General features: G+C 36.4%; 2 protein-coding genes across 6 annotated transcripts in view; one reads left to right on the top strand and one right to left on the bottom strand.

Annotated features, from left to right (window-relative positions):
* LOC133663222 (frizzled-7-like) overlaps window positions 1–14,300 on the top strand; it is a 791,936-nt gene that overhangs the window by 722,360 nt on the left and 55,276 nt on the right. The gene's annotated exons all lie outside the window — the stretch shown is intronic.
* Window positions 1–14,300, bottom strand: part of LOC133663215 (alsin-like) — a 111,180-nt gene that overhangs the window by 84,181 nt on the left and 12,699 nt on the right. For all 5 annotated transcript variants that reach the window (XM_062067516.1, XM_062067513.1, XM_062067517.1 and 2 more), the window contains 3 exons: window positions 13,905–14,095; window positions 2,946–2,978; window positions 2,678–2,869 (listed from right to left, as the gene is read on the bottom strand). In XM_062067516.1, the coding sequence (XP_061923500.1) occupies window positions 2,678–2,869; window positions 2,946–2,978; window positions 13,905–14,095 (416 nt within the window). The remainder of the gene's footprint in view (window positions 1–2,677; window positions 2,870–2,945; window positions 2,979–13,904; window positions 14,096–14,300) is intronic.

The following is a 14,300-nucleotide window of genomic DNA, read 5'->3' as shown; positions in this document are numbered from 1 at the left end:
TTATTCATGGACATCATGTGCGCCACGGTGACAATGCTGGCATACAAGCCGCGGCGCATGTTAGTCAACATTCACACACACAGCACTTTGCAAGCAGAAACAGAGTAGAGACAGAAGAGTGAGAATGGACGTATTTCCGATATTATCGGCCGATAAATGCTTTAAAATGTAATATCGGAAATTATCGGTATCGGTTTCAAAAAGTAAAATGTATGACTTTTTAAAACGCTGCTGTACGGAGTGGTACACGGACGTAGGGAGAAGTACAGAGCGCCAATAAACCTTAAAGGCACGCCGGCCCAATCACATAATATTAAGGGTGTAACGGTACGTGTATTTGTATTGAACCGTTTCGGTACGGGGGGTTCGGTTCGGTTCAGAGGTGTACCGAACGAGTTTCCACACGGACATATTAAGTAGCGCACCGCACGTTGTGTAAACAATGCACACCGAGGCACAACACACGGCATGCTAGCAGCGACCGGGCTACTACAACATGCAAAAGCCAGAGCTGGAAGACCCTCCTGCCTCGTTAAGATCTCCCATTTGGGAACATTTGGGCTTCGCGGTGCGATACAACAATGGATAACATCGCTTCAACGAAGAGAAAGACGAACAAACACAGCTCCCACCGCATTCAAGCAGCTTCTCCTCGGCGAGTCAGGCAGGGCTAAAGCAATAACAAATGCCGTTGCTGTTTTTATAGCAGTAGATTTAAGACCATATTGCATTAAAAACTAGATTTGGACCCACTTCTATGGTGGAAGAACAATGAGCCCATATATCCTCTTACTGCCAAGTTAGCCAGGCAGTACCTCGCCATACCTGGCTACTTCCGTGCCCAGTGAAAGGGTATTTTCCACAGCTGGAGACATTTTAACTGCAAGCAGGTCTGCTCTTTCTGCAGACAATGTGGATAAACTGATTGTTCTGGCAAAAAACATGAAAATTGAGTGAAAGTCACCAGGGTTAAAGGCTGGGGGGGAAGAAAAGTTAATCTGAGGCTGAGTTGACTTGAAACTGTTTAATGTTGCACTTTTTTATAAGGCTCTTTTAGGTTTAATACCTCCATACTTATGTACTCTGTTACAAAGAAAAAGCAGCTCTTACGCATTACGTTCTAACAATTTGTATGTTTTAACTGTTCCTCATGTACGGACTGAATTTGGCAAAAGAGCTTTTGGCATTGCTGCCCCTATGGCATGGAATGAATTGCAGACGAAACTGAAACTTACAGAACTACTTCCATTTGGAGCCTTCCGTTCATTGTCCTGAGGGACAAACAGCGAGAGACGTTTGCACAGTGCCTGTGTTTTTAAAGATGTAAATCTCTGTTGTTTTACAGTTCTCTTATGTATTTTAAAATGTATGTCTTAATATATTTATTTTGAAACTGCTCTGTGACATGTGCTGTTGACCTCTTGGCCAGGTCACCCTTGTGAAAGAGATCTTGATCTCAATGGGTTTTCTTATCTGGTTAAATAAAGGTTCTAATAATTTTTGTATGTAGAAGAAAAGTTTTGTCATTTTATTTAATCTGAGCAACAACTTGAATCAGTTTAATGTTGCACTTTATATGTGGAAATGTTGCACTGTATATGTAGAAAGGTTCTGTTAAGAAACCAATTCTGAGCCTCATCTTATTTAGTTTTTATTTTATATATGTTGACTGCATTAACCCTGGCAATGGACCCTGTGTGTATATGTGTGTTATTGTTATGCTTAGCATTCATGACTGCCTGCTGTTGCACTGATCAGCCTAGTGGTGGCTCACATCCATCACACACACAGCTATTTTAAAGCAATGTTAAAAGAATAAAGCCATTGTTTACAAATGTTAGTAAATAAATAACCATAAAGTGTATATTTTGTTGTTTTCTTACTGTACCGAAAATGAACCGAACCGTGACCTCTAAACCGAGGTACGTACCGAACCGACATTTTTGTGTACCGTTACACCTTTACATAATATCTATGGCTTTTCACACACACAAGTGAATGCAAGGCATACATGGTCAACAGCCATACAGGTCACACTGAGGGTGACCGTATAAACAACTTTAACATTGTTACAAATATGCGCCACACTGTAAACCCACACTAAACAAGAATGACAAACACATTTCGGGACAACATCCGCACCGTAACACAACAGAACAAATACCCAGAACCCCTTGCAGCACTAACTCTTCCGGGACGCTACAATATACACCCCCGCGCTACCCCCTATCCCCTTGCAGCGTGGAAAGCTTCTCTGAGATGTTATCCAATTTGCGGTTCAATTTTGATATCGCCAAAATCTGAGTGCTCGCATCCATCTCCACGGGCAGCCTTTGGCTTCCTTGAATGGCGGCCATTATCTTACAAATGTGTTGATAGACCAGAGCAACGTTTTACCGAACCTGTGCTTTACGTCAAAAACATCTTGTCAATTGAGTTGAGGGACCAGTTTATCAATTTGTTTTAGATTTTGGAAAACAGTGCAAAATAGATGCTCTTAGAATGTTAAGACAAGACAAGGACAAAAGAAGCCAATCAGGAGAAATAGGAGAGGGAGGGGAATGTGTTCGCCTTCGTTGAGAGCCAAACAAGAACATTTTAGACAGTTTTTTAACGTGTACCCTTTTGTGGCATGTATCAGCAGATTCAATATAATTTCATTTGAGCGCCTACTTACCTCCGCTGACATGCTTTCAGTTAGCTCCACCCCCAGCGGACAGTAGTGTGCGTCGTCGACAGAGAGAGATTCGTCTTTCTTCGTCAGCGACAGGTGCGATGCGGACCGCTTCTCTCGAGGTTTATGTGCATTCGAGTTTTGGGGATGCAAACTACGGACCAGAGCCAGGCTGTGGTACGCCCCACAAGCTACCTGTTAGGAAATAAAAACACAATACTGGAAATGTAACATTTATTTTTAATAATTAGATGAAGATATCGGAATGTACCTGAATCACATGTCTGCCTGCCAAGTGCTCCACCTAGACCAAAGTTGAAAAAAAGGTTTGTATTAGAGATGTCCGATAATATCGGTCTGCCGATATTATCGGCCGATAAATGCGTTAAAATGTAATATCGGAAATTATCGGTATCGGTTTTTTTTTATTTAAAAAAAAAAAAATTAAATCCAAATAAAAAACACAAGATACACTTACAATTAGTGCACCAACCCAAAAAACCTCCCTCCCCAATTCATACTCACTCACACAAAAGGGTTGTGTTGTGTTATTAATATTCTGTTTCCTACATTATATATCAATATATATCAATACAGTCTGCAAGGGATACAGTCCGTAAGCACACATGATTGTGCGTGCTGCTGGTCCACTAATAGTACTAACCTTTAACAGTTAATTTGACAAATTTTCATTAATTACTAGTTTCTATGTAACTGTGTTTATATTGTTTTACTTTCTTTTTTATTCAAGAAAATGTTTTTAATTTATTTATCTTATTTTATTTGATGAATTTTTTTAAAAAGTACCTTATCTTCACCATACCTGGTTGTCCAAATTAGGCATAATAATGTGTTAATTCCACGACTGTATATATCGGTTGATATCGGTATCGGTTGATATCGGTATCGGTAATTAAAGAGTTGGACAATATCGGCATATCGGATATCGGCAAAAAGCCATTATCGGACATCCCTAGTTTGTATTGTATATAAATACAGAGACCAACACAAAGCGGCACACAATTGTGAAGTCAAAGCAAAATATGACATGATTTTCATTTTGTGTGTGGCTTACAAAAGTATTCGGTCTCTTTGAGTCGCTGCAGTTACAGCCGCAATCTAGGTCTGGAGCAGCTGTGCACATGGAGGAACTGAAATGTTTGCCTATTTCTCTTTGTTAAACAGCTCCAGCTCAGTCAGATTAGATGGAGAGTGTGGCCAAAGACTCCCGATTGGATTCAGGTCTGGACTTTGACAGGTCTATTTTGTGGTAACCATTCCATTGTAGCCGCCCCACTCCAGCAGGATTGCCCTGTATTTCATCAACACTGACCATCTTCCCCGTCCTCGCTGGAGGAAAGTGCCACACAGCCACCACCAGGTTTGACGCTGGAGAGTGTGTGTTTAAAGTAGGGTTGTACGGTATACCGGTACTAGTATAGTATCGCGGTACTAATGAATCAAAAACGGTACTATACACTGTTTGAAAAGTACCGGGTCCCGGGCATGACGGCGCGTCATCACGTCGTGACATTGCTGGTTTTGCGAGCGGAGGAGCATGTTCGGCAGCGCACAATCATGGAGTACTTACAAGCAGACACAGTGCACTGCAAAAACTGAAATCTAAGTAAGATTAAATATCTCAAATAAGGGTGATATTTGCTTATTTTCTGTCTGAAAAGATAATTCTTCTCACTAAGCAGATTTTATGTTAGAGTGTTTTACTTGTTTTAAGGGTTTTGGTCCTAAATGATCTCAGTAAGATATTACAGCTTGTTGCTGAGATTTGATGACCTATATTGAGTGCTTGAAACTAGAATATCAACTGTTGCAAAGATGTGTCATCAACACTCACAAGTAGGGATGTCCGATAATGGCTTTTTGTCGATATCTGATATTGTCCAACTCTTTAATTACCGATACTGATATCAAATGATGTATACAGTCGTGGAATTAACACATTATTATGTCTAATTTGGACAACCAGGTATGGTGAAGATAAGGTACTTTTTAAAAAAAATTATAAAATAAAATAAGATAAATAAATTAAAAACATTTTCTTGAATAAAAAAGAAAGTAAAACAATATAAAAACAGTTACATAGAAACTAGTAATTAATGAAAATGAGTAACATTAACTGTTAAAGGTTAGTACTATTAGTGGACCAGCAGCACGCACAATCATGTGTGCTTACGGACTGTATCCCTTGCAGACTGTATTGATATATATTGATATATAATGTAGGAACCAGAATATTAATAACAGAAAGAAACAACCCTTTTGTGTGAATGAGGAGGGAGGTTTTTTGGGTTGGTGCATTAATTGTAAGTGTATCTTGTGTTTTTAAAGTTGATTTGATAAAAAAAACAAAACAAAAAACAAAGATACCGATAATAAAAAAAACAGATACCGATAATTTCCGATATTACATTTTAACGCATTTATAAGCCGATAATATCGGCAGGCCGATATTATCGGACATCCCTACTCACAAGTATAAAACTACTTTTTTAAAGTAATAATTTCTTACTTGAAGCATGAAAAAAAAAATCATGATGCTGAGCACATATATCATTATGTCAAGATAATGGCACGAGCATTTACTTAATTTAAGAATATTTTTCAACATATTGAGCAAAAAAGTCTCTTTTTTTTCTACCAAGAAAAGTGCACTTGTTATTAGTGAGAATATACTTATTTTAAGGTATTTTGGAGTTCATTGAGGTTAGCTAATTTTACTTGTTTTGGAAAGTCTTGACAAGCCGAATTTTCTTGTTCTATTGGCAGATAATTTTGCTTAGTTCAAATAAAATACCCCTCATTTTTGTTTTTGTTTTCTTGTTTTTGAAAACTGACTTTTTGCAGTGCACGTATCTCTTATGTGTGACTGCCCTCTTCTGGGCACACTTGTCATTTCCCCATGTGCCAAATAAAATAGCGTCGAGGTCGGTAAGCACAACCAAAATTATTCCGTACATTAGGGGCACCGGGTTATAAGGCGCACTGTCGAGTTTTGAGAAAATGAAAGGATTTTAAGTGCGCCTTATAGTCTGAAAAATACGGTAATTTTTAGGGATGTCCGATAATATCGTTAAATGCGTTAAAATGTAATATCGGAAATTATCGGTATCGGTTTTTTTATTATCGGTATCAGTATCGTTTTTTTAATTTTTTTTAATTAAATCAACATAAAAAACACAAGATACACTTACAATTAATGCACCAACCCAAAAAACCTCCCTCCTCATTCACACAAAAGGGTTGTTTCTTTCTGTTATTAATATTCTGGTTCCTACATTATATATCAATATATATCAATACAGTCTGCAGGGATACAGTCCGTAAGCACACATGATTGTGCGTGCTGCTGGTCCACTAATAGTACTAACCTTTAACAGTTAATGTTACTCATTTTCATTAATTACTAGTTTCTATGTAACTGTTTTTATATTGTTTTACTTTCTTTTTTATTCAAGAAAATGTTTTTAATTTATTTATCTTATTTTATTTTATAATTTTTTTTAAAAAGTACCTTATCTTCACCATACCTGGTTGTCCAAATTAGACATAATAATGTGTTAATTCCACGACTGTATATATCGGTATTGGTTGATATCGGTATCGGTTGATATCGGTATCGGTAATTAAAGAGTTGGACAATATCGGAATATCGGATATCGGCAAAAAGCCATTATCGGACATCCCTAGTAATTTTCCTTCAACTTCACAATTATGTGCCGCTTTGTGTTGGTCTTTTATGTCAAATCCCAATAAAATATGTACCTTTATTTGTGGTTCTCGATATGACTCAAATGTGGAAGTACTTTTTCAATCCACTGACTAAACACTTCAACAACCACAAATCGTGCTTTACAAAATGACTCCATAAAAACTCCAATAGAGAACATAATTCAGTGTTGCATTTAGTGACCTTTTGGGGTTTCCAGACGGGAAAGTTGCTTTTCCCGAAATTCACAAATATTTGGGAAGTTCCCATTGAAATCAATGGGACATTTTTCAAAGTTTCATAATTCCCACATTTTCATCTGATTCAAACTGTTCCAACTTCAAAATATTCAGCCTGTTCAGGAATTGTGTGCTCTACTTCAACAAATACAGATCAGCAGGTACCAGAAGCTAAGAAAAGTTGCTTTTGCATAATATTGTGAAACAAATTGCCAGATAATATGTCTTACCTCATACACACACCATAATAATACTCCTATATTGAAGCAGAGTACAATCCATCAAGCGGTGCGGCTTCATAGCTTACTAAAGTCCTACTAAAACATTTTGATGGATTTTTGAGCGCCGTGTGTAATGTTCTATATTTTCAATGGAACATATCAAATGTTGGTGTTGTTTACTTGAGTCATATTGCAGTCTACACGTATCTCTTATGTGTGACTGCCCTCTTCTGGGCACACTTATCATTTCACCATGTATCAAATAAAATAGCTTTGAGGTCGGTAAGCACAACCAAAATTATTCCGTACATTAGGCACCCTGGGTTATAAGGCGCACTGTCGAGTTTTGAGAAAATGAAAGGATTTTAAGTGCGCCTTATAGTCTGAAAAATACGGTAATTTTTAGGGAAAATGCGGCCGATAAATGCGTTAAAATGTAATATCGGAAATGATCGGTATCGTTTTTTTAATTATCGGTATCGTTTTTTTGTTGTTGTTTTTTTTAATTAAATCAACATAAAAAACACAAGATACACTTACAATTAATGTACCAACCCAAAAAACCTCCCTCCTCATTCACACAAAAGGGTTGTTTCTTTCTGTTATTAATATTCTGGTTCCTACATTATATATCAATATATATCAATACAGTCTGCAAGGGATACAGTCCGTAAGCACACATGATTGTGCGTGCTGCTGGTCCACTAATAGTACTAACCTTTAACAGTTAATGTTACTCATTTTCATTAATTACTAGTTTCTATGTAACTGTTTTTATATTGTTTTACTTTCTTTTTTATTCAAGAAAATGTTTTTAATTAATTTATCTTATTTTATTTGATTCATTTTTAAAAAAAGTACCTTATCTTCACCATACCTGGTTGTCCAAATTAGGCATAATAATGTGTTAATTCCACGACTGTATATATCGGTTGATATCGGTATCGGTTGATATCGGTATCGGTAATTAAAGAGTTGGACAATATCGGCATATCGGATATCGGCAAAAAGCCATTATCGGACATCCCTAGTTTGTATTGTATATAAATACAGAGACCAACACAAAGCGGCACACAATTGTGAAGTCAAAGCAAAATATGACATGATTTTCATTTTGTGTGTGGCTTACAAAAGTATTCGGTCTCTTTGAGTCGCTGCAGTTACAGCCGCAATCTAGGTCTGGAGCAGCTGTGCACATGGAGGAACTGAAATGTTTGCCTATTTCTCTTTGTTAAACAGCTCCAGCTCAGTCAGATTAGATGGAGAGTGTGGCCAAAGACTCCCGATTGGATTCAGGTCTGGACTTTGACAGGTCTATTTTGTGGTAACCATTCCATTGTAGCCGCCCCACTCCAGCAGGATTGCCCTGTATTTCATCAACACTGACCATCTTCCCCGTCCTCGCTGGAGGAAAGTGCCACACAGCCACCACCAGGTTTGACGCTGGAGAGTGTGTGTTTAAAGTAGGGTTGTACGGTATACCGGTACTAGTATAGTATCGCGGTACTAATGAATCAAAAACGGTACTATACACTGTTTGAAAAGTACCGGGTCCCGGGCATGACGGCGCGTCATCACGTCGTGACATTGCTGGTTTTGCGAGCGGAGGAGCATGTTCGGCAGCGCACAATCATGGAGTACTTACAAGCAGACACAGTGCACTGCAAAAACTGAAATCTAAGTAAGATTAAATATCTCAAATAAGGGTGATATTTGCTTATTTTCTGTCTGAAAAGATAATTCTTCTCACTAAGCAGATTTTATGTTAGAGTGTTTTACTTGTTTTAAGGGTTTTGGTCCTAAATGATCTCAGTAAGATATTACAGCTTGTTGCTGAGATTTGATGACCTATATTGAGTGCTTGAAACTAGAATATCAACTGTTGCAAAGATGTGTCATCAACACTCACAAGTAGGGATGTCCGATAATGGCTTTTTGTCGATATCTGATATTGTCCAACTCTTTAATTACCGATACTGATATCAAATGATGTATACAGTCGTGGAATTAACACATTATTATGTCTAATTTGGACAACCAGGTATGGTGAAGATAAGGTACTTTTTAAAAAAAATTATAAAATAAAATAAGATAAATAAATTAAAAACATTTTCTTGAATAAAAAAGAAAGTAAAACAATATAAAAACAGTTACATAGAAACTAGTAATTAATGAAAATGAGTAACATTAACTGTTAAAGGTTAGTACTATTAGTGGACCAGCAGCACGCACAATCATGTGTGCTTACGGACTGTATCCCTTGCAGACTGTATTGATATATATTGATATATAATGTAGGAACCAGAATATTAATAACAGAAAGAAACAACCCTTTTGTGTGAATGAGGAGGGAGGTTTTTTGGGTTGGTGCATTAATTGTAAGTGTATCTTGTGTTTTTAAAGTTGATTTGATAAAAAAAACAAAACAAAAAACAAAGATACCGATAATAAAAAAAACAGATACCGATAATTTCCGATATTACATTTTAACGCATTTATAAGCCGATAATATCGGCAGGCCGATATTATCGGACATCCCTACTCACAAGTATAAAACTACTTTTTTAAAGTAATAATTTCTTACTTGAAGCATGAAAAAAAAAATCATGATGCTGAGCACATATATCATTATGTCAAGATAATGGCACGAGCATTTACTTAATTTAAGAATATTTTTCAACATATTGAGCAAAAAAGTCTCTTTTTTTTCTACCAAGAAAAGTGCACTTGTTATTAGTGAGAATATACTTATTTTAAGGTATTTTGGAGTTCATTGAGGTTAGCTAATTTTACTTGTTTTGGAAAGTCTTGACAAGCCGAATTTTCTTGTTCTATTGGCAGATAATTTTGCTTAGTTCAAATAAAATACCCCTCATTTTTGTTTTTGTTTTCTTGTTTTTGAAAACTGACTTTTTGCAGTGCACGTATCTCTTATGTGTGACTGCCCTCTTCTGGGCACACTTGTCATTTCCCCATGTGCCAAATAAAATAGCGTCGAGGTCGGTAAGCACAACCAAAATTATTCCGTACATTAGGGGCACCGGGTTATAAGGCGCACTGTCGAGTTTTGAGAAAATGAAAGGATTTTAAGTGCGCCTTATAGTCTGAAAAATACGGTAATTTTTAGGGATGTCCGATAATATCGTTAAATGCGTTAAAATGTAATATCGGAAATTATCGGTATCGGTTTTTTTATTATCGGTATCAGTATCGTTTTTTTTATTTTTTTTAATTAAATCAACATAAAAAACACAAGATACACTTACAATTAATGCACCAACCCAAAAAACCTCCCTCCTCATTCACACAAAAGGGTTGTTTCTTTCTGTTATTAATATTCTGGTTCCTACATTATATATCAATATATATCAATACAGTCTGCAGGGATACAGTCCGTAAGCACACATGATTGTGCGTGCTGCTGGTCCACTAATAGTACTAACCTTTAACAGTTAATGTTACTCATTTTCATTAATTACTAGTTTCTATGTAACTGTTTTTATATTGTTTTACTTTCTTTTTTATTCAAGAAAATGTTTTTAATTTATTTATCTTATTTTATTTTATAATTTTTTTTAAAAAGTACCTTATCTTCACCATACCTGGTTGTCCAAATTAGACATAATAATGTGTTAATTCCACGACTGTATATATCGGTATTGGTTGATATCGGTATCGGTTGATATCGGTATCGGTAATTAAAGAGTTGGACAATATCGGAATATCGGATATCGGCAAAAAGCCATTATCGGACATCCCTAGTAATTTTCCTTCAACTTCACAATTATGTGCCGCTTTGTGTTGGTCTTTTATGTCAAATCCCAATAAAATATGTACCTTTATTTGTGGTTCTCGATATGACTCAAATGTGGAAGTACTTTTTCAATCCACTGACTAAACACTTCAACAACCACAAATCGTGCTTTACAAAATGACTCCATAAAAACTCCAATAGAGAACATAATTCAGTGTTGCATTTAGTGACCTTTTGGGGTTTCCAGACGGGAAAGTTGCTTTTCCCGAAATTCACAAATATTTGGGAAGTTCCCATTGAAATCAATGGGACATTTTTCAAAGTTTCATAATTCCCACATTTTCATCTGATTCAAACTGTTCCAACTTCAAAATATTCAGCCTGTTCAGGAATTGTGTGCTCTACTTCAACAAATACAGATCAGCAGGTACCAGAAGCTAAGAAAAGTTGCTTTTGCATAATATTGTGAAACAAATTGCCAGATAATATGTCTTACCTCATACACACACCATAATAATACTCCTATATTGAAGCAGAGTACAATCCATCAAGCGGTGCGGCTTCATAGCTTACTAAAGTCCTACTAAAACATTTTGATGGATTTTTGAGCGCCGTGTGTAATGTTCTATATTTTCAATGGAACATATCAAATGTTGGTGTTGTTTACTTGAGTCATATTGCAGTCTACACGTATCTCTTATGTGTGACTGCCCTCTTCTGGGCACACTTATCATTTCACCATGTATCAAATAAAATAGCTTTGAGGTCGGTAAGCACAACCAAAATTATTCCGTACATTAGGCACCCTGGGTTATAAGGCGCACTGTCGAGTTTTGAGAAAATGAAAGGATTTTAAGTGCGCCTTATAGTCTGAAAAATACGGTAATTTTTAGGGAAAATGCGGCCGATAAATGCGTTAAAATGTAATATCGGAAATGATCGGTATCGTTTTTTTAATTATCGGTATCGTTTTTTTGTTGTTGTTTTTTTTAATTAAATCAACATAAAAAACACAAGATACACTTACAATTAATGTACCAACCCAAAAAACCTCCCTCCTCATTCACACAAAAGGGTTGTTTCTTTCTGTTATTAATATTCTGGTTCCTACATTATATATCAATATATATCAATACAGTCTGCAAGGGATACAGTCCGTAAGCACACATGATTGTGCGTGCTGCTGGTCCACTAATAGTACTAACCTTTAACAGTTAATGTTACTCATTTTCATTAATTACTAGTTTCTATGTAACTGTTTTTATATTGTTTTACTTTCTTTTTTATTCAAGAAAATGTTTTTAATTAATTTATCTTATTTTATTTGATTCATTTTTAAAAAAAGTACCTTATCTTCACCATACCTGGTTGTCCAAATTAGGCATAATAATTTGTTAATTCCACGACTGTATATATCGGTTGATATCGGTATCGGTTGATATCGGTATCGGTAATTAAAGAGTTGGACAATATCGGAATATCGGATATCGGCAAAAAGCCATTATCGGACATCCCTAGTAATTTTCCTTCAACTTCACAATTATGTGCCGCTTTGTGTTGGTCTTTTATGTCAAATCCCAATAAAATATGTACCTTTATTTGTGGTTCTCGATATGACTCAAATGTGGAAGTACTTTTTCAAGCCACTGACTAAACACTTCAACAACCACAAATCGTGCTTTACAAAATGACTCCATAAAAACTCCAATAGAGAACATAATTCAGTGTTGCATTTAGTGACCTTTTGGGGTTTCCAGACGGGAAAGTTGCTTTTCCCGAAATTCACAAATATTTGGGAAGTTCCCATTGAAATCAATGGGACATTTTTCAAAGTTTCATAATTCCCACATTTTCATCTGATTCAAACTGTTCCAACTTCAAAATATTCAGCCTGTTCAGGAATTGTGTGCTCTACTTCAACAAATACAGATCAGCAGGTACCAGAAGCTAAGAAAAGTTGCTTTTGCATAATATTGTGAAACAAATTGCCAGATAATATGTCTTACCTCATACACACACCATAATAATACTCCTATATTGAAGCAGAGTACAATCCATCAAGCGGTGCGGCTTCATAGCTTACTAAAGTCCTACTAAAACATTTTGATGGATTTTTGAGCGCCGTGTGTAATGTTCTATATTTTCAATGGAACATATCAAATGTTGGTGTTGTTTACTTGAGTCATATTGCAGTCTACACGTATCTCTTATGTGTGACTGCCCTCTTCTGGGCACACTTATCATTTCACCATGCATCAAATAAAATAGCTTTGAGGTCGGTAAGCACAACCAAAATTATTCCGTACATTAGGCACCCTGGGTTATAATGCGCACTGTCGAGTTTTGAGAAAATGAAAGGATTTTAAGTGCGCCTTATAGTCTGAAAAATACGGTAATTTTTAGGGATGTCCGATAATATCGGCCTGCCGATATTATCGGGCGATAAATGCGTTAAAATGTAATATCGGAAATGATCGGTATCGTTTTTTTTATTATCGGCATCGTTTTTTTGTTGTTGTTTTTTTTTGTTTTTTTTTAAAATGAAATCAACATAAAAAACACAAGATACACTTACAATTAATGCACCAACCCAAAAAAACTCCCTCCTCATTCACACAAAAGGGTTGTTTCTTTCTGTTATTAATATTCTGGTTCCTACATTATATATCAATATATATCAATACAGTCTGCAAGGGATACAGTCCGTAAGCACACATGATTGTGCGTGCTGCTGGTCCACTAATAGTACTAACCTTTAACAGTTAATGTTACTCATTTTCATTAATTACTAGTTTCTATGTAACTGTTTTTATATTGTTTTACTTTCTTTTTTATTCAAGAAAATGTTTTTAATTTATTTATCTTATTTTATTTTATCATTTTTAAAAAAAAGTACCTTATCTTCACCATACCTGGTTGTCCAAATTAGACATAATAATGTGTTAATTCCACGACTGTATATATCGGTTGATATCGGTATCCGTTGATATCGGTATCGGTAATTAAAGAGTTGGACAATATCGGAATATCGGATATCGGCAAAAAGCCATTATCGGACATCCCTAGTAATTTTCCTTCAACTTCACAATTATGTGCCGCTTTGTGTTGGTCTTTTATGTCAAATCCCAATAAAATATGTACCTTTATTTGTGGTTCTCGATATGACTCAAATGTGGAAGTACTTTTTCAATCCACTGACTAAACACTTCAACAACCACAAATCGTGCTTTACAAAATGACTCCATAAAAACTCCAATAGAGAACATAAATCAGTGTTGCATTTAGTGACCTTTTGGGGTTTCCAGACAGGAAAGTTGCTGGTGACCAGGCCCAGCTGACAGCCGCTGCCCCAAGCCCACAGCTCATTCTGGGCTGACAGTGCCAGGCTGTGCTCCCGTCCGCACGCCAGGTCCACAATGCGAACCACCGCGGGAGGAACCACTTCATTGTCCACCACAGCCAGCGGGTATGGTTCTGCAACTGTGACAAACCAGGGAGTCAAACAGACAGGATAAAGTGAGCTTGAATGCTATTTTAGAAGGGGCTCCAATATCAAGGGGGGTCATGTTTTTTTTTCCACTGCTGTCAGTTGTGTTTGTGTGCAACTTCCTGCTTTGTCTTGTCTATATCAGGGGCACCCAAACTTGGTGCCTCCAAGGGGCCAAAGTGAAAATGTACCAAACAC

The sequence above is a fragment of the Entelurus aequoreus genome, linkage group LG13, assembly GCF_033978785.1.
Source record: "Entelurus aequoreus isolate RoL-2023_Sb linkage group LG13, RoL_Eaeq_v1.1, whole genome shotgun sequence".
Taxonomy (NCBI): Eukaryota; Metazoa; Chordata; class Actinopteri; order Syngnathiformes; family Syngnathidae; genus Entelurus; species Entelurus aequoreus.
Note: the sequence above shows the minus strand (reverse complement) of the source record. Positions and strands in the feature narration are given on the sequence as shown.